Here is a 21,051-nt window from a genome sequence, read left to right on the forward strand (position 1 = left end):
CAGGAGAGGAGCTGACCCAAACTGCTCCCCCCAGCTTAGAGTGCTCCTGGCAGTGTTGGCCTCTTGTGGGTGTCCTTGCAACCCAATGCTTTCCAAGGAGAAGTAGAAGCTGCATCATTTCTTTCTTCACATGGCTCAGAGAAGGTTGTTCTCTTTCCTAAACAGCAAGAGGGGCTTAAGTGAGAGCCAAGTCTGGTTCTGGTCTCCTTTCCATCCTTCCTTCCTTCCTTCCTTCCTTCCTTCCTTCCTTCCTTCCTTCCTTCCTTCCTTCCTTCCTTCCTTCCTTCCTTCCTTCCTTCCTTCCTTCCTCTCCTTCCTTCCTTCCTTCCTTCCTTCCTTCCTTCCTTCCTTCCTCTCCTTCCTTCCTTCTTCCTTCCTTCCTTCCTTCCTCTTCTTCCTTCCTTCCTTCCTTTCTTCCTCCCTCCCTCCCTCCCTCCCTTCCTTCCTTCCTTCCTTCCTTCTTCCTTCCTTCCTTCCTTCCTCTTCTTCCTTCCTTCCTTCCTTTCTTCCTCCCTCCCTCCCTCCCTCCCTTCCTTCCTTCCTTCCTTCCTTCCCTCCCTCCTTCCTTCCTTCCTCCCTCCCTCCCTCCCTTCCTTCCTTCCTTCCTTCCTTCCTTCCTTCCTTCCTTCCTTCCTTCCTTCCTTCCTTCCTTCCTTCCTTCCTTCCTTCCTTCCTTCCTTCCTTCCTTCCTTCCTTCCTTTCCCAACTTGTTATCCCCTGAGTTCATCCCACTTAGCAGGCAATGAGCTTCCCATAACTAACCAGAAGGTTGTCCTTTTCTCTCTTTTCATCCCCACCTCTTGCCTTTCTTCAAGACATTTAGATCATCCTTCTTCCAGAGTCTTTTCTCAAGCCCTTTCCCTGTCCCCACCTCCTTCCAGCTCTTTCCTCTAAGATTACCTCCCTCTGGAGAGAGCCAGCATTTTCCTCATTATTTAGAGGTTGTCTCTCCCAGAAGAACAAGGGTTTCTTGAGGGCAGGAACTGTGTTTTTGCCCTCCTCCCCCCCGCCCCCCCCCCCCCGTGTCTCCCTAGATGCCTAGGATGATGCTTGGTCCAAGTAACCAGGAGAACCTTATACACAGAGACACCCACACTGTGGCACAATTGAATGTAATGGACTTCTCTACTAGCAGCAATGCAATGATCCAGGACAATCCAGAGGAACTTATGAGAAAGAACTCTATCCACATCCAGAGACAGACTGTGGGAGTAGAAACACAGAAGAAAAACAACTGCTTGATCACATGGGTTGGTGGGGATATGATTGGGGATGTAGACTCTAAATGATCACCGTAGTGCAAGTATCAATAATATGGAAATAGGTCTCGATCAATTGACACATGTAAAATCCAGTGGAATTGCCCATCTGCTATGGGGGAGGAGGGGGAGGGGAGGGAAATAATATGAATCCTGTAACCATGGGAAAATATTCTAAATTAATTAAATAAAAATTTCAATTAAAAAAAGAATGACATAAAGGGGCAGATAGACATAAAGAGAAGAAAAGAGACAGAATGGAGAAAGGCAAGAAGGACAGAAAAATGGAGACTGAGATATGGAAAGAAAGGCAGAGAGAGATAGGAGTAAAGAGACAGAAAGAAAGAGAGACTGGCACAAAGACAGAGATAACCTGAGAGTTAGATACAGGGAATGAAAGAGAGACAAATGAAAGGACAGGGAAGGAAGGAGACACATGCATAGAGATAAATTGAGAGATGAAAAGAGAGAAAGGGACAGAAAAATAGAGACAGAAAGAGACAAAGAGGGAGAGAGGGAGGGAAGGAAGGAGAGACACAGGCAAAGAGGACCTGAGAGGTGGAAACTGAGAGAGGCAAAGATGGAGGGCAGAGAGATACAGAGAGAAAGAGGGGAGGGAAGGAGATCCAGATAGACAAAGAGGAGCAAAAAAAAGAGAGATAAAAGAGAGGGGGGAGGGAGAAGAGAAAGGAAGGGAAAGAGAGCAACAGAGACAGAAAGAGATTCAGAGATAGAAACAGAGACACAGATAGAAAAACTCATACAATTTAGAGTGGAAGGGACCTTAGAAATCCAAAGATCCAACCCCCTTATTTTACATTTAAGAACACCTAGGCTCAGGGAGGTGAAATAACTCACCCCTGGTCATATTGATGGTAAGTGACAGGGTCAGGAACTGAATACAAGACTTTTGATTCTGATTTTGGTTTCGATTTTCTCTATGGCAGTACTGGTGCAGTAGAATGCAGTACACTCCGGTATGGTACAAGTTTCTGCCACAAGACTCTGGCTTAGCCTCAGTTCCTTGGGGCCTGTGCCCTATGACCCCTTGATGATCCAGGGGACAGAACAGGACCAAGCATCCCGGCTTACTTCAGGCCTTGGCTCAAAGCCCTCTGCTGGTGTGTGTGGCCCAAAAGGCGCTTCCCAAGGTCCTGCCCCATTTAAAAGCTATAGAAAAGATCAGGGCTCTGGGCCAGGGCAGTGATGTCCCAATGGGAAAGCTGACCTTGGCCAGGGAGAACCAGGAAGAAGCACAAACGACTCATTGTCCCTACATCCTCTAAGGTTAAAAAAATAAAAGACAAAAGAGCCAAGTTGGGGAGCGTGATGTCATTCTGCCTGCATGTTCCCGGAACCTCGGCTTCCTCACCAGTCCAAATCAAGGATATTAAAGACAGGGACACAGTGTTACCTGGGACCTCTTTTCTTTAAAAAGTTATTCTAGAAAATCCCAACTAGAAGTTTTATTGAGGGAATCTTAAAAAAAAATGCAGCTATTTTCTAAGGACCCCCATCTTTCCCCAAAGAACCAAACCAGTCCACCCAAAGGCCATGGTGGATAATGCAAGCTTCACTGGGCAGCCAGGAAGACGGCGGCCGACCTCGATGACAATTCACCGAAGCTGTCATTAGGCATCAGACTTTTGGCAAGTTGCACTCAGGTTTTGGGGTGCTGAAGGTCTGTCGTTCCCTCCCCCCCTTTTCTATAGTCTCAAATGAAGGCATGGCAGCGGGATCTCTGTGGGGTCTCTGCTCAATTAGAGAAAGCTAACGTGCTTAGGAAAACAAGCAGAAGAAATCTCACTTTGGGGGGGGGGCTCCTTGGCATTCATTTTGAGTTTTTTACTTCACTCTGGGCTGCTGTCTTTGAATTTCCACTAGAGGGCAGGCTTGGAAAATGTATTCACATGTGTTAATGTTTCTGGAAAATGACTTTTTTTTTTTTTAGGGGACAAATCTTGCCCGACACTCTTAGTTCTGCGGCAGCCCCTCTGACCCTGACCCAGACGAGCAGCTCCAAAGGAAAGCCTAGAGAAAGGCAGTGGGCAGCTGTTTCCCTTGTCCCCTGGCCTTTGGCCCACAGGGTCTTCAGATGCAGCTCAGGCCCCCAGCCTGGCCCTCCTCCTTGGGCTGGAGCCAATAGCCAAGCCTCATTTGGGAAATTCAGGAAATGGAGAGGGAGATCCCTTAGAAAGAGCCATCCACGCCATTGATTCCTTTCTTCCTCAGTCCTCTCTTCATCCCTCCCACCCCCTCTAACCTACAGAAAAAGCAGAAAAAGCTGCTGCTGCTCCGAAATCTTCTGCAGGGTCAGAGGAAGAAAGCGGATGGGGCTGGGGGTAGCTAACAGTGACACACAGGGGTTTCAGGCAGACAACTCTCCAGGCTCCCCATTTTAGAGAGGAGGAAATGAGGCCCAGAGAGGGGAGCTCACTTGCCCCGGGTCAGCACAGCAGGAGCTGGACCTGGTCCAGCTGGCCCTCCATTCAGTCTCTTTTTGGGCTGCTTCTCCCTCTCTGGCCCAGAGTAGAAGTTGCTAGAAGTCATTCAAGAAAGAAAATAAAGTCTTTATCATGGATTGAGTCTATCGATAAAAAAAAAAACCATAAAACAAACAAACAAACAAAAAAAACATTTCTTCCACTGCCACTATTTGCCAGGTTCTGGGCTAAGTTCTGGAGAGGCAAAGAAAGGGAAAAAATTGTTCTTGTTCTCCAGGAGCTCCAGGTCTGAGGGGAGGAAGAACGTGGAGACTGCTCTGTACAAACAAGCCCAGGACAGGATAAAGTGGGGTCAGCCTTGGAGGGAAGGTATAAGATAAAGGGGGAATGGGCAAGATTTCCTGTAGAAGGAAGCAAGGAATGGGGGAGGCAGAGCTGAGAATGGAGAGAGGCAGCCAGTGAAAACCCAGAGGATGGAGATGGAGCATCTTGTCCAAGGACCAGCCAGGAGCCCAGCATCTCTGGATCACAGAGTTTGGGGGGCCCTAGGGGTGGTGTCAGCTGTCAGAAGACTAGGAAAAGTGCTGGAGGGGCCAGATGAGGAAGGGTTTTGAATGCCAAACAGGAGCTTATATTTGAAACTGGAGGAGATAGGGTGCCACTGGTGTTTTTGGGGGGGTGTTGAAGGGGTGCCATGGCAAGATCGGCACTGTAGAAAGATCCCTTTTCTCTGAATGGAGAATGGCCCAGAGGAGGGGGAAGACCAACCAGTGAGCTATTGCAATAGTCCAGGAGTGAGGAGACTAGGGCCTGGACCAGGGTGGTAGCAATGTCAGAGGAGAGAAAGGGGGCCATTGGAGAGATGTTATACAAAGGTAAAATGGACAGATCTCAGCAATAGGTTGGATGGAGGAGGTGAGAGTGGAGGACACCTAGTTTCTAGGCAGAATGCCTGGGAAGATGGTGGTGCCCTAAATAAAGAAGTTTGGGGACAGCTAGGTAGGTCAGTAGATATATATGTAGGCCTAGAGACAGGAGGTCCTGGGTTCAAATGTGACCTTAGACATTTTCCAGCTGTGTGACCCAGGGCAAGTCACTTTTCCCCAGTTGCCTAATCCTGATCACTCATAGAACCAGGTTCTAAGACAGAAGGTAAGAGTTAAAAAAAAAAAGGACATAAGGTAAGAGTTTGGGGTTTTTTAAGGCCATTTGGAAAGGGGTGAAGTTTTTTTTGGGGGGAGGATAATGGATTAGTACATTTGCTGTTGGGTTTTTGGGTAAAAACTCTCTAGTTTTTAATTGACTGAAAAGGAATTCTGGCCTTAAGAAACACCAACTAAAATGTACCCTTCCATAAACAGAGTTACACAGAAAGAACTGAATAGGAAACATTGTTTTCTCTTTACTTGGTAGATATTTCACATTTCTTTTTCTATGTCTATATTGTTTGTGTCTATAATATATTATAATTTTTCTCTGTCTATGTTATTTATGTATATAACATATTATAATAACATTTTCTCTGTCTGTGTTGTTTATGCATATAATAGAATATATTATACTATGATAATATTTTTATCTCTCTATGTCCATATTGTTTATTATAATGGTTAAATTGGGGTTTTGACTAAATAAGAGAGAGAAAAAAGTGGTATCCAGTTATTATCCCTTAAATCAGGAAAACTATTAGCAACTTTTAGCAACTTTGTTTAATTGGAATATTAGTAAAAAGAGGGAAATGTGGAAGGGAAAGAGGTAAGGAGTCTGCCTAGTCTACCCTAAATGCTAATCCAGGGAAATGAAGCTCACTCCCCACAGAGTTCCAATCTCCATGTGGGAATCCTAGTCACTCACCAGCAAGCCAGGCAGGATCCAGGCAAGTTCCCAATGCAGAAAAACCCTTGTGAGCTAAGCTCACCAAGGCAGCAGTGAACCCAACAAGAAAGTCCCCGACTCCAAGAAGCTCCAAAGCAGAAAGTCAAAGTTCCAAAGCTAAAAACTCTAGACCAGAAGCTCCAAATTGAAGTCGAAATCTAAAAGCCCCAAGGAGCTATCCTCCAAAGAAGAAGTCCAAAGGAGAAGCTTCTTGGACAGGAAATTCAGGTCTTTTTATAGTCCTTTTTCCATATCACTTCCTGTATCTTCCCCACTTTATGAGAACCAAGCACAGTCTTTCAATTTGCCTTGCACTGCCCAGGGGGTGGGCAGTGGCCTCGGAAGTTGTCACCTACTCTAGCAAGTGACTTGTGAATTCTTATACTTAGTGACTGGTAAGGTACTAAGTAGGAGTACTTGAGTTCTTGATTGATTAACTTAAAAATTGTTGATTGATAGACAAAAAGAGTTTGATCCACTCTTCTCAAGCCACCCTGTGATTCTTTGGGAGACTAGCCTCCCCAATGAATCATTTAACATAAACAGCTTATACCTCTAAAGATCTTCTAGCTAAAGGGGCATACAATATTGCACTTTCTAAGAGGGAATTATAATAGTTGGAGATAAGAGGAAAATAAAAGAGAGAGAGCAAAACCAATGTTTGCTAGGTGCATTGACAAAAAGCCAAATAGGGGGCAGTCCTCTTTGGCATAAGAGTTTACATTCAGAATTAATGTGTTCAACCCCCTTCAGTTCAATCAATTACACCTCAAAGTTCATTCTGGATCTTCTGATGCAGTGTCGGTTTCTTCATGGCACTTTCTTCAAACAGTTCACTTTCTTGATTTGAGAAGTTAGTGAGCTTCTTTTCCTGAAAATTTTCTCAAAAAATTTTAAGTCTTTGATTTTACAAAAATAATACATTATGTATATATTATAATATAATAACATTTTTCTTTATGTCTATATTGTTTATGTATATAATAATATAGAATATAAAAATAATAAAAGATAAGTTCTCTGAGGGCAAGGACTTTTGGGCTATGTCTTTGTAGACCCAGTGGGAGTGCTTAGTACATCCTATGTTTGTTGAATGAATGAACAATTCAGAACAATTCAAACAGGCTCTTGCAATGATTTTTCCCCTTCATTCCAGCAGTAAGGGAGCTTCCCTTAGAGTAAAAATTCTCCACTCACTATGTCTAGGCCTTCCCATCTAGCAGAGAAGAAGCAACCAGGGCCACCTCCCAACTAGAGTGAGCAGCAGAGAGAGGCTGTGGGGAAGCCAGCTGGCCCAGAGAGTTCATGTGGAGATGAAGGTTTGGAGCTCTCCCTCTGGAGTGCCCCTGGCTAGGGCTGCAGGTGACCTGCATCAGCCCAGTATTCTCCACATTCCTAAACAGAATCACTCAGCAGGGCCAGTGATCAGATTAGCTATCAAGAGAGCCCCATTCTTGGTAAAATGGTCGGCAATATTGCCCTTCTGGGAGGGAAAATTGTATTTCTCAGAGAATTTGATCTACACTTGAAGGCAGCTTTGTACTGTCTAGGAGAATGGGGAAGGCAGAAGGAATGAGTGCAGTGGGGGGATGACCCTAGAACAGGAATGCTTAACCCAGAGTCCCTGAACTTGTCTTTTTAAAATTTAGAAAACTATATTTCAATAGAATTGAATCCCTTTGTCATTTATGTGTTTCTAATTTTATGTGTTTAAAAATAGCATTATGATGTAACATGGTTGATCCTAACTCGGCTCTCTTGGGAGCAGTATTTATTAAAGGCCTACTATGTGCCAGGCAATGCACTGTTAAGGGTAAATTTTAGGGTTGTTGACTGAATATATTATATTAGTGGTTGCCAGGGATTAAAATTCAATCCCAGTGAAATATTCAAGTTAGTTTTGGGATTTTATGGTGGTTTAATTATAATAGAAGGAAGAAATTAAGAAGAAGAAGAAAAGGGAAAGGGTATAAAATTTTCTCTGGCCTTCCCTCAGTCAAGGGAAGTTCAGAGGCCTCAGACAAGGGACCTTCTCAGAAGATTAAATCTAGCTTGGCTTCCAGCCACAAGGCCTCCTCCAAGATGAGGGGCTTCCTCGGAGGATAGTGCCTTCAGAAGGTAAATGGAAGGGGGAGTCAGCCTTATCATTCACCAAGGCCAATTCAGGGAAGACACCTCACTTAAACCACACTTACAGAGCTCCACCCAGTCACTCCACTGCCAAAATCCACCAAAGCAGCAAGCATACCAAAATCCGCCAAAAGCTCCCAATGCCACTGAGAGAGCTCTCACAGGATGTGACACAAAATATATAGGCATTTCTTTACATCACTTCCTGTGTCTCACATGTGCCAATGGTGACTTAAGCTTGGCTTAGGACAGCCCAGGAGGTCCGTCAGTTGTTTCTGATTTGTCACTTGTTAGCACATTCCAGTCATAGGCCATCCTCCTCTATAGTTAATCCTTAAGAGGGGGTGTATACATTCCTTTGTTGCTAAAATTCTAAAGACTAAGCAGGGTAGAGTAAATCTAAAAGTCACAGTACTGAGCATTATGACCAGCCTGGCTGTGACATCCCCCTAGGTTCCTCTGGGGCTCCTAAAGGATTGGGGAGGTTTTTCTATCAATGGCTCAAGCCCCCACAGGCTGTGTTCCTCCATTCTTAGAGGGCAGTGGCCAGTGTCTCAGTTTCATTTAGCCACTTAAAATCTACAAAGGGATATTCATTTCAAAGACAGAGCAAGACCAGGGACCACTAGGTGGCTCAATGGATAGACAGTCAGGCTTAAAGATGGGAAATCCAGGGTTCAAATCTAGCCTCTGGCATTTCCTAGCTTTGTGACCTTGGGCTAGTCACTTAATCCCAATTGCCTAGCCCTTACCACCTTGTAACTGATATTTAGTATTGATTCTAAGATAGAAGGTAAGGGTTTAAAAAAAGAAGAGATTGCAAGGTCAGATATTTCTCCAAATATTTTGAGGGATAACCATCCCCTACACTGCTTCCAGAATTATATTGACAATCTTCACCTGGTTGGACTAGCTTGGTTCCTACATTGCTGGTCCTACCAAATTCAAATCTATAGCTGGCATTAACTTCTGTTGGGCTAGCACCTCTGTACCTTGGCTCCTCAGGGCATCTCTTCTGGGCTGGCTGTTACCATTCCCAGCCTGGCATTCCATATTTATGGCTTCCCATGGTTGCAGTTGGGATTGGAGATTCCATTCTTTCCACTAGAACAGAAAAGAACCATCCAAAAGACCAAAGACTCAGGCTTATTTCTTGGGGTCCCATGGCCTGAGGGTGAGGTGGAAAGTCACTCTCAGGCCCTCTCCCCTTACTACATAGTATGGATGAAGGAATCACATTCACTCTCAGAAACAAAGATAGCAAAAGCTCTTGCTTGGTGCCCAAACTGGCTCTCAAATGAAAAGATACCGACAAATGCTGGTTCAGTAACCAGCAGAAAAAAAAATAGCTATTCACAACCTCATAGTTGGCCAACACATGATCCAGCCCTCCAGTTTCCAGAGAGAAATTTCCTATCTTTTCCATATGGTGTGAATTTTAATCTGCTCCACCCTACTCAGGCTGAACTTTAGAAGATCTGATTTAGCTATTTCCTGATTAGTAACAATGGAGATATTTGGTTTAAAAGAATCAAGTCTTGGGAACTCTACATTTCTCCACCCTACTTAGTTTAACAAGATCAGGAATATCTGCACAATACTCAAAGATTTAATTTTCTGAGGAGATGGGCTTCAATAAACATGTGCAGAAACAGCTGACAGACCCTTTGGCTGTCCTAAGTCAAGCTAAGCTATCATTGGTACAGATGAGACACAGGAAAGTGACGTAAAACAGTCTATATAAGGCATGCCACTTCCTCCCTTCTCTCTCTTTCCCCGGAGAGACAACGCTGGCTGGCAGCGTGCTAAGTGTTCCGACATCTTGGTGTAGTGGCAGCTATTTGTCTGGGTTTGGTGGTGAGTTTGCCCTTGAGCTGATTCAGGTTCAGGCATTTTTGCTGAGCCCTTTTGGAGTTCAGGCTGATTCCTTCTTCTTTACTTTCTAGAGCCTCTGGTCTTCCTTCTGGCACTAGCCAAAGGAAGAAAATCCTACTCCCTTTCCTTCTTCCTTCTTCTTAAACTCTTTCCACTCTATCAATTAAATCACCATAAATTTCCAGCTGACTTGGGTATTTTATTATTTGGGATTTTCCCTGGCAACCAAATAATTAACATAGTTTAGATCACAACGCTAAATTATCCTTTACAATGGATGATGCCGTCTTTCTCTAGAGAAGGGGCTGGCTTCATCAGATTGCCAAAGAGGCCTGTGAGCCTTCCAGAAAGATGAAGAATTCCTCTCCTAGAAGGAGAAAGATAAGGAAAGGGAAGACAAAAAAAACTAATGCACTCTGAAAAGAATTCCCCCTCATAGTTACAGCATCATACTTCTCATCACTTATCTGTGATTTCCTAAAATATTTGCTAAAATACTAAGAATTCCTATTTCTGTAGTCCATTGAAGTTTGCTTCGGTGAAATCTCATTATCTCCATTTCATTAGTAAGGGAAAGAGGCCAAAGAAGAAGAAAAGTACTTGCACTTTCAGACAATGTAGTCTTCAGGACTTGGGTTGCCTTTGAGCCTTTTCTCTGATTTCTTAATTTCTCTCTTCCATTTGGCTAGATTGTTTCTTTTTCAGACTGAACATGGGGGGAAAACCATTTGTGACTAAATGGCAGGTTTGGGAGTTGGGGGTCCAGAGAGAACTTGCTTGCCAACCCGCCTCAGCCCTGACCTCAGAGCCTCTGCCCTGGAAAGCAGGAGGGTAGATGGCAGACCGTGTCTATTCTCTCCCCACAGAGTTGGGGACTGCTGCTTAGTGCCAAAAGTAATGTGGACACTTGCCCGCTGGCTAGAGATGGAAAACTCATTTGCCTGTCTGTCAAATGGCCTGCCACAAGATTGGGAATGATTTTCTGTCAAGGGAGGCCTGGTTGGATTTCAATCAGTGACCTAGAGATAAAGGACTACAGAAAAGGTTCCCCTCTGCAGCAACTGACTTGCCTCTGCCCCCTGTGGGTGACTGGGCTTCTCTTTTGCCGGTCCAATAGGATCTCCCTTCTTCCACTGATCCCTGGTTGGATCCTTGATTGATATTCATGGGAGTTTAGAGAACAAAACCGCTAACTTCATTCTGTTAATATCTCTGGAAAGTGTTGAGCAGTGGATTCATCCAAGTGTGAGAGCCATTTAAATACTTTGGGGAATAAAGAGTGTGTAGAGAGACATATTGGGGAGCTTGGGGGCATGGCTGCTAATTCAGCCAGGCCCTAGGGCCATATTCTGCTCTATGGTTGGGTCATGGCTCTGACAACAGGACTGCCTATCTGTCCAGCTGAGTAAAAGGTCACAAAGTGGCCTGGGTGCTGTGGGAGATGTGTTCAGTGGCTGCTTACTTCCCACATGACTTTGGATAAGTCACATAAGCCATCCAGTTCTCAGTCCAAAGGAGCAGAGTGCACTAGATGTCTCATAAGGTTCCTCCCAGCCCTGTCTCTGATCCTAAGAACCTTGAAAGTTCTAGCATGGGAGCCATCAAGGTCTGCAGAATCCAAGAGGTCCAGATGATACAGCCCAGATTTGGCTGAGTTTTTCCTGCCACCATTCTTGCAAGCATTTCTCTAGCTCTTGTCTTCATGGGTACCTCCTTCCCCAGAAACTTGTTAGAGTGATGGGTCACCGGAAGGGAGAAAGGCAGTGAAGAAACACTGACTAAGCACCTGTCTGTGCTAGATATTTTATGAGTTATCTCATTTGATCCTCACAAATACCCTTGGAGGTAGCTATATGTTGTTATTATTGTCACTTTTCAGTTGAGGAGACTGTGATTTGGGCTGCTTTTGATCTCTTAATTTCTCCCAATTGGTTCTTTTTTAGACCAAATGGGAGAGGGGACACCATTTGTGACTGTATGGCAGATTTGGGAGTTGGGTAGGCTCAGAAGCAGAGGTTAAGGGGGCAACTGGGTAGCTCAGTGGATTGAGAGCCAGGCCTAGAGATGGGAACTCCTAGGTTCAAATCTGGCCTCAGATACTTCCCAGCTGTGTGACTCTGGGCAAGTCACTTGACCCCCATTGACAAGCTTTTACCATTCTTCTGCCTTGGAACCAATACACAGTATTGATTCTAAGATGGAAAGTAAGCGTTTAAAAAAAAAGCAGAGGTTAAGTGACTCACCCAGGGTCATGCAGATCCTAAGTTGAAACTAAATTAGAACTCTGGATTTCCTGACTCCATGTCCAGAGCTCTAGCTACTGAGCCATCTAGCTGCCTAAAGGATGTTTATTCTGAAGATGAAAAAATTGAGCCAGTGTACTCATTATGATTTAGTTTTGGTCTAGACCTCCAAAAGCTTTGGTATAAAGCATTCCCATGGTGGGAATTCCCAAATTAGAAGGGATGCAGGTGGGCAACTGTCCATAACATGGAGTTACCTGGGGACCTTGAGTGGTTAGATGATTTGCTTAAAGTCATAGATGGAAGATGTCAGAGGCAGGATTTGAAATTGGCTCTTCCCTACTCCATAATACCTAACTGGTATGCAAGGATGCCTCACATTTATATACTATTTCCAAACAACTTACAACCAGTGCCTTAGAATTTAGGAACTTAGAATTAAGCAGCCTTGAAATCTGCAAAGGATCTTCTGATCCAAGAAGGGATGGGCAATTCAGTGCAGGGCTATACCTTTCACCAAAAGAATTAAGGAAGGGAGGAGGAGTGGACAACATGGATTGTTGCAATGGGGTGAGGGTGCAACCCCTCCCCAGCCTGTTTGAGAAATCTCTTTACAGACAGGTTTATCTTCTATTAAACCATATTCTAGTTGTCAGTATTTATGCTTTATTCACCTCACTCAATATTAATTTCAATTCGATTTTAGTTATCAGCATTTCTGCTTTAGCCACCAAATTCAGCATTTGTTTCTGTGTTTTTATCCCTTATTCATTTATGCCTCCTAGCTGTAAGCTCAGTGAGGGCAGGCTCCATATACTATCTCCTATTTAGTTCTGCCTTTATTCCCTATTTACCCATTAGTTTAGAAGCCCTGTGAGGGCAAAGACTCTCTTATCAAATGGTGTATCTCCCTAATTCTTAGCACAATGCTTTATGCATAGAAGGTGTAGAATAAATATTGCTGTTGAGTTGTTTCAGTCATGTCCATCTCTTTGTGACCCCAAGAAACTGAAGTGTTAGCCATTTCCTTCTCTGGATCATTTTATAGATGAGGAAACAGAGGCAAACAGAGTGAAGTAACTTGCCCAGAGTCACACCGCTAGGACGGATCTGAGGCTGGATTCCAATTCAGGAAGGAGAGTCTTCCTACTTCAGATCCAGCAGTCTATCTAGTGTGCTGCCTAACCGCCCACTGCCAACTAGTAGTGTTTAATAAACACTTACCGTGTTGTTTGGGATTGTCTCTCTGGACACAGCCCCCATGAGATGAATGATCTAAAGCAGCAAGTTCTAGAAAGTCCATGTGCCATATGCATTTGCTATCATTTTGAGAACTTCTGGCGGACACTGACAAATTCTTGAATTTGATCTGTTTAGGACCAGGCACGAAGGAGATAAAAGCTGGCCAATGACAGTGTGGTTGGTTGAGCTTCTGTGTTATGTCTGTTTCCTCTTTCCCAACTGGAGCTCCAAGTCCTACGCTGGGGCCAAGCTGTCCCAGGAGAGCACGTGATGCCATTGGCCCCACTCCCCAACGATGCTTCACAGCCCCTTTCCAGCCATATCATGGGGGTGCTAAGATTTGCTTTTGGGAAGGGGGTGTTCATTGTCCTATGGCTCTTCATTGTTCCTTTGATGTTATTCTTTTTTGATCAATACCCTCCAACGTGCGTTTCTCCCTCTTAGAATACAAATTCTTTGATGGCAGCAACTGTCCTTTCTTTTCATTCCTAACACTTGGTGTAGAGCCTGGCACCTAGTAAGTACCCAATAAATGTTCCCCCCACACATTTGTTCATTTATTCATTCCCCTCACATCTGTACAGGAGGCCTGCTAGAGGAGAAGGATTACCCATCAAAGGGTTATGGTTTTAGCATTTTAGACCACATCTACCCACAACTAGAATTGAAAATAAAGTGGTGATTCATGCCTTGGTCACTTCTTGACTTGATTACATACATTTAATGGACTCTCCAATAGCTCTTCTGCATAGATAATAAGTCAAGGAGAATACCTCTCTTGCAGATGCTCCAGGCCTCCAATACATTTGATTCAGTACCCATCCATCACTGCCTTCTTTGTATATTCAATCCCAAGGGCCTTTGAGGGCCCCATTTTCTCTGCCACTAAATTGCTGAAAACAAACTCATTAGTTTGGGTTGTACCTACTGCTTGTGGCTTTTAGCTTTAGAAAGATTTGATGATAGGGAAGCTCTTTTCTCAGCATGAAAACAAGACCAAATGCTTGAAATTTCTTATGGGATCATGAACACAACTCTAATGGCTGATTCATTTTCATAACAAATATTCAAATCTATAATGCTTAAACAGCCACTGTGAGAAAAAAAAAGTATTGCCAAAGTGGCTACTAAGGGTACCAGCTTGTCAAAATCTGGTGATACAAGGGAGTCTAACATTGGAATCCTTGTGAATATTAGTTCACCGGCTCTAACTCCTTTCCTCCTGATTTTTCCTGTTATATTCTTTAGTCCATTGTCTCTCTTTGCCTTCTTACAGCCATTTAATATTCAAGATAAAAAGATATACCTCATCTTATATTCATGTCTTTGTTTATTCCTAGTCACATAAAAATAAGCTTCTGGTTTCTTAGTCTTTATTATCTTAAAGTATTCAACTTAAAAATTTTTTTTGTTACTTTGCAAATTGAATATACTTTCACTTATGGGTTCTTTTGAAGGAATGATTCAAATTCTCTCCTTTTCTTGGAGTTCATCTTAGTGATGAGACCTATTTTTGAGTGCTAGTCAATAGCTTTTGCTTTTTGGAATACCATAGTCTATTTTATTTTGATTTTTTACAATCTACTTTTTCAATTTGGAGTTTGAAAATTGGTTGGTTGATTTGTTCCCTTACTACCTATGATTTTTTTTGTATGATGCTGTAGTTATGAAATTTCATTATGTTTCTTGATGATTTAAATCTGAGGTTTCTTTCTGTTTCATGTTCTGTTGGAGCATTTTAATCTGAACTTTGCTATTTGTTTCCAATATTTCTAGGGAAATTTGCAACATAACTTCTGGTATGCAATTTTATTTCTTTGCATTTTTTTCTGGAAGAACCATCACCCTTAGGTATTTCTCCATATCCTTTCTTGAAGTCCAGTTTATTGTGCTCTCATGTTCTTCCAAAATTTTGGGTTTTTTCAGTTATTTTTCCACTTTTCAATTATTGCCTTCTATTTTTGTCATATCTTTTTTAGAAAATCTATTGATATGGCCTTCAGTGAAAGAATAGACAATAAATCAATAGGATTTTAAATGTGAAAAAATTTCAAAAGGAAACTGGTATGCATAGGCCTTACCTCCAGCCCTGGTGTATATTTTGAATGAATACATTTTAAGCATGCAGACATAAAGAACAGCAGAAGGAAGAAATCATCCATGGGTATGTTTACCTGTCACTCTGAATGTCTCCATCAGCATCGTCCTCCTACTTCTGAGGGTGAAGGGGCCCTTCTAAAGGGCTGCATCAGTGACTCAGAACTCACTACTTCCAAGAAACCTTTTTGGCCCAGTCATGCTTTACATTGATTACTCTGTATCTATCCCCCAGCAGTTAGGGACTATCTGTTTTTTTATGATCTTTATTTTCTACTTGTCACCTTTAGATTGCTCTTATTTTCTAGCTGTTTCTTGTCTCCCTGGTTAGCCTGGAAGTGTTTGACCATCGAGGGTTAGGTTATCAGTGTCTTCATTCATCTCACATAGTAGGCATGAAGAAAACTCTTGATACTTATTGAAAGAATTAATCAATAGCTTCCCTATTATAAGAAAAATAATAGGAGGTCAAGTTCTGTATACACTGACTCAAAGAACTCATTAAGGAAGCTTCATGCATACTGGCACTTGCTTTTGGATATAGGAATTCATCCATTCATTTGTGGAAATTCAACATGCTCATCTCTAAGATGTAGAGAATATCTGCTTGAAGTCTGATTCTATGTCCACCCAAGACTTCATTTCTCCAGGCTAAACAATGCAGTTTCTTCCGAGGCTCTTTACGTAGCATTCTCTCGAGGCCCTTCATGATTTTGGTAGCCATCCTCTAGTTCTTCTCCATCTCATCCTATTAATGTCCTTCTTAAAATGTGGAGCCTAGAAGTGAACACAATACTCAGATGTGGTCTGACTAGAGCTGAGTACAATGAGACTATCCTGTACCTGTATTAAGGCGGCTTTTGATGATATACTTTTTTGGTAGCATGATACAATGTTGACTCACAATGTGACTCACCTACTTAAGATGCAGCTCTTTCTTAGATAAAAAGTGCTCTGGTCACATTTCTTCAGTTTTTTACTTGGAAGCTGATTTAAAAAGCCTACGTGTAAGATTTTACAGTTCTCCCAATTCAATAATATTGTATTCAATTCAGGCTGATAGTCTAGCTTATCAAGATTTTTGATCCCAAATCTGTCATTCAGTGTATTATCTGTGGATCTTCCTAGCTTTGTGTCAGTTGAAAATTGATAGCCATGCCATTTATACCTTTACAAGAGTCACTGATAAAATGTTAAACAGTGTAGGGCCAAGCATAGATCAGAGAACCACTCCACTAGTGGCCTCCTTTCAAGTTGACATTGAACCACTGAAACTCCTCTTTGGCCCTACATCTGGTTGCTAATCCATCAAACTGTACTAACGTCTAGTTCACATCTCTTCAGCTTATTACAGAATGAGAGATTTTAACAAATGCCTTGCTAAAATCTAGATAAGTTATACAGATTCTACTGATCTACCAGGTTAGTAATTGTCAAAAAAGGAAATTAAGTTAGTTGGGCACAATCTGTTCTCGATAAAGTCACGCTTGCTCTTAATGATCAATGCTTCCCTGTTTGCGATGTTCACTATGCATCCCTTAAATAATATGTTCTAAAGTGTTGCTGGGAAGAGAAGTCAAGCTCACTAGCCTATGGTTTATGGATCCTGCATTTAACTTGGTTACCTGGGGAAGGGAATAGTGGGTGTAAGCAATTGTGTTTTAGTTTGTTCCCTTTCTTTAAGAACAAGAAATGGTTTTAGAAAATCTTGATCAGGTTTTTCTTGGTTCCTCCATGAATTGGTACATTGCCACTGAGGCTGGAGCTAGTTCTTTGGTACCTGTAGCAATCAATACAACTACCCTAGAAGATCTGAAAGGAAGGACAAGTCCTGGAATTTAAGGTTATTAGGGGAAAAAATATTTACTTAATATGGACTTTTGGGACATTGTGAAGTCTAACGCTTCATATTCAGCTTATCATGCCCACAAATGATTCTAAGCAACTAGTTTGAATCAACTAAAGTGTGGGGAGCTCATTCATGGAAGTAGGACCCCAAAATCTGGTTAAGACTAATTCAGAAATAGCACTACTAGGTCTATATTCCAAAGAGATCAAAGAAAAAGGACCTAGAGGTTCTTTATATTTATAGTAGCTCTATTCATGACGGCAAAGAGCAGGAAATAGAGGGGATATTTGTCAACTGAAGAACAGCTGAACAAGTTGTGGCATCTATTGTGATGGAGTACTATTGTGCTGTAGGAAATGATGCTGGGGATGGGGGAGAGGGTTAGAAAACATGGTAAGATCTATCTAACTGGTGCAATGTGAAGTGAGAAGAACCGAGAGACCATTGTGTACAATAACAGCAACATAGTAAAGATGATCAATTGTGAAAGTCTTGATTACTCTGATCAATAAAGTAATCCAAGGCAATTCCAAAGGACTCATGATGAAAAAATGCCATCTACCTCTAGAGAGAGAACTGATGAACTCTTAGTATGATTTTTATCATTAAATTTTATAAATTTATATTATATTATAAATTTAATTTTTATCACTTCAAAAATATGGCTAATATAAAAATATTTTGTATGATCTCACATGTAAAATTGATACCATGTTGTTTGCCTTTTCACTGTGTAGAGAAAAGAGTAGGAGAGAATTTGGGACTTAAATTTTAAAAAGAAAAAGTTAAAATAAAAAATGTAAAGGTTAAAAAAGTCTGATGTATACTTTTATATATTTTCTTTTGTATTTGTATATTTTATATATTTGTATATTTTATATATTTTCTAATGATTTCTAAAATTTGCCATTTTCATCTTCAATTTGTCATAAACAGTCCATTTGATCATTACTTCCCTAAACCTCATGTTTAGAAAAATTTCCCATTTATGTAATTTAAATATTTCTACATATATATATATATATTTGTTTGTTTAAAGTTTTAATAGGGCAGGTTTTTAAAAAAAAACACTACTGAAAAAAGTTTTAGAATATATGGCAAAATATATGTCCTCATTTGGCAAAAGAAATCAAATTAGGAAACCAACACAACCAAATACATATCCAGATGAACAGTCATATCCACATAAATATCATCAGATATATTTCTTTTCATAAATACATTTAGGCAAAAATAAAGGCATGAAATGAACAGTTTAGCAGTCTATCAATCCAACGGAATATTTTAGATAGAAATAATTAAGTCCCAATAAAGGGAAATTAAAAATGAATTCCAATTTTGCTTTATGTCCCTTTTGGAATCATCTGCTACCATGTCTGCATAAAAATAAGGACATAAACACATACCATCCAGATGACTCTGAAACCATCCATAATAATACTTACTGCATTATTATGTACAAACTTAAGACATGGGTGGGGTATAGGAGGGGGTGAGAGATAATGTTGCCTAAATTAGATGATAAAACTGGGTCAAGAGTGTTTGTAACTGGATTTTATTTTAACCCCAAATCACACCTATTGTAGGTGTTAGAGTCAGTAACAGAGGTAGATCAGTTGGAATCCAGGGGGAAGCAGTGTACAAAGACCAGAGAGAAATGACTACGTAGGCTCATATTTGTTTGTAAGATAGACCAGAAGACCAGACTACATGTTTTGCCCTTCAGTTACAATGAAATTGAAACAAGCCCAGAGTTACCAAACAGAAAAACACCACTCACAGGGCCATCTCCACTGCTCCCACCCAATTTCCCCTACATGCATGTCTGCAATCATCAGAAAAAAGACTCTGAAAAATACTGGCCCAAGCCAGGAGCCGTGACGGTCTCCCAGTAAGGTGGCACTTTAGGGGGACTAGTACAAATCATCCTTCCCATTCATCTGTGGGATAGTCCGTAAGGCCTAAAGATAAGGACCAGAAAAGCTATGAAGAAGGCAATGCCATAAAAGCTGGGGAAACATCCTTTCAGAAGCCAGCAGTGGGAGCGATACAGATTTAGACAGGACTAAGTCACTGCGCGCCCCAGGAAGGGTTCCTCTGTTAGTACTACGGAAGCAGACCAAGGCACCGGGGCATCGGCGTTCTGCCCTGAGACTCCCTCCGGCCAGCAGGAGGAAAAGGAGTCTCCCCTGCTCCCATGTAACAGGCTGCACAGAGGCGGCTCTTTCTGTAACAGTAAAAGTAAATCACTTTGGTCCCTGGGGTGGAATGTGGCTCTGGGTGGCCCTTTGCTGACGCCTTCCTGGCCCTCTTCCCTGCCTGAGGCAGACTGACAGGGAAAGAGAAGGGAAGTGGGGGTAAAAATGAATAGTAACGAGAGAGAGACAGATAGACAGACAGACAGACAGACAGAGACAGAGAGAGACAGAGACAGAGACAGAGAGAGAGAGAGAGAGAGAGAGAGAGAGAGAGAGAGAGAGAGAGAGAGAGAGAGAGAGAGAGAGAGAGGAGACAGAAAGAGGCAGAGACAGAGAGAGAGACGGAGAGAGACAGAGAGGCAGAGACAGAGAGAGAGACGGAGAGAGAGAGAGACAGAGACAGAGAGAGAGAGGGAGACAGAGAAAGACAGAGACAGAAAGAGAGGCAGAGACAGAGACAGAGAGAGAGACAGAGACAGAGACAGAGAGAGAGACAGAGAGAGAGAGAGAGAGGCAGAGACAGAGAGAGGCAGAGACAGAGAGAGAGACAAAGAGAGAGACAAAGAGAGAGAGAGAGAGAGACAGAGAGAGAGACAGAGAGAGAGAGAGAGAGGCAGAGACAGAGAGAGGCAGAGACAGAGAGAGAGACAAAGAGAGAGACAAAGAGAGAGAGAGAGAGAGAGAGAGAGAGAGAGAGAGAGAGAGAGAGAGAGAGAGAGAGAGAGAGAGAGAGAAAGAGGTCTCCCCTGCCTCCCCCAGAACTTCCCATGTAAAACTCAAACATCGGTGCCTTTGAAACGACCTAGGAAGACTTGAAGACAGAAAAATGCCACCAGCTCGTACAAGGGAATCCAAAGAATTGTCTCGAGGACACCCTTAATTTGAAGGAATGTCTAGAAAGAGATGTCAATGAATGCAAATATTCTCCGCTCTTTCTAGCATCCATCCATCGACTCTCTGGCCCCATGCTGAGTATACACAGAGAAGAAAAAGGCATGTCACAGTTTTAGAATAAAGGAGACACACACACACACACACATACGCACACACACATTAAAAAGTTGAGGGATTCAAGGAAAAACTTTGGAAATGTTCTCCCTAAAGTTGGCCAGCAGAAGGGTATTCTCTGGGTCTTTGGACCTTTTCTCAGCTGGCTCGCATCTGCCACAGTTGTGTCGTCGTCGTCGTCGTCATCGTCGTCACCCAGAAAATGGGGAAGGGGAATAATCTAAGGGTTGCTTCTCCACTAGGATGACTCTTCACTGAGTTAGAAAAATAAATGACTCCAAAATACTGTACAGCCTCTGCTGGTCCCCAGCAGGGAGGTCTGGGACCAAGGCTCTGGCCGCATTTTAAGGCACTTAAATAGGTCTATCTTTTCTTTTTTCACATAAAAAAATAAAATATGCATGGAAGCAACATTCACAAATACGGGTCTTCCGAAGGTGTGATTGTACATATTGTACATATATACACAGGTGCGACTCGGGGTCCCCTGGGGTTATACTGTTGGCCTCATCAGCTTCACACCCTAGGAGACAAGCAGAAACAAGGGGTGAGTGGGACAGCAGGGGAAGGAGCTTTGAGGCTCCCTCCTACTGCAGATGGGGGAAGGGCCCAAAGGCAATAAGGAGCTTTGCTGGGATTTGAACCCAGGTCCTCTGACTTTGGCTGCCAGGCTTTTCCCCACTACAACCTTAATGAAGAGACTCAGATTGGGTTGTTGGTTTCCCACAAGGGCTAAGGAAGCACAGACACAAGTCACTTTACCTTTCTCAGACTTAGTTTCTTCCTCTGTAAAATGGGGATAAGAATCCACAGACTACCCATCTCCCAGGG

At 42.5% G+C, this 21,051-nt stretch overlaps 1 protein-coding gene across 2 annotated transcripts in view; it reads right to left on the reverse strand.

Moving 5' to 3' along the window:
* Positions 1-18,194: 18,194 nt before the first annotated feature.
* Positions 18,195-21,051, reverse strand: part of SLC10A7 (solute carrier family 10 member 7) — a 288,157-nt gene continuing 285,300 nt past the window's right edge. For both annotated transcript variants that reach the window (XM_056802748.1, XM_001376861.4), the window contains one exon: positions 18,195-20,743. In XM_056802748.1, coding sequence (XP_056658726.1) covers positions 20,714-20,743 — 30 coding nt within the window. In that variant the 3' untranslated portion in view covers positions 18,195-20,713. The remainder of the gene's footprint in view (positions 20,744-21,051) is intronic.

Source organism: Monodelphis domestica, chromosome 6 (assembly GCF_027887165.1).
Source record: "Monodelphis domestica isolate mMonDom1 chromosome 6, mMonDom1.pri, whole genome shotgun sequence".
NCBI classification, from domain to species: domain Eukaryota; kingdom Metazoa; phylum Chordata; class Mammalia; order Didelphimorphia; family Didelphidae; genus Monodelphis; species Monodelphis domestica.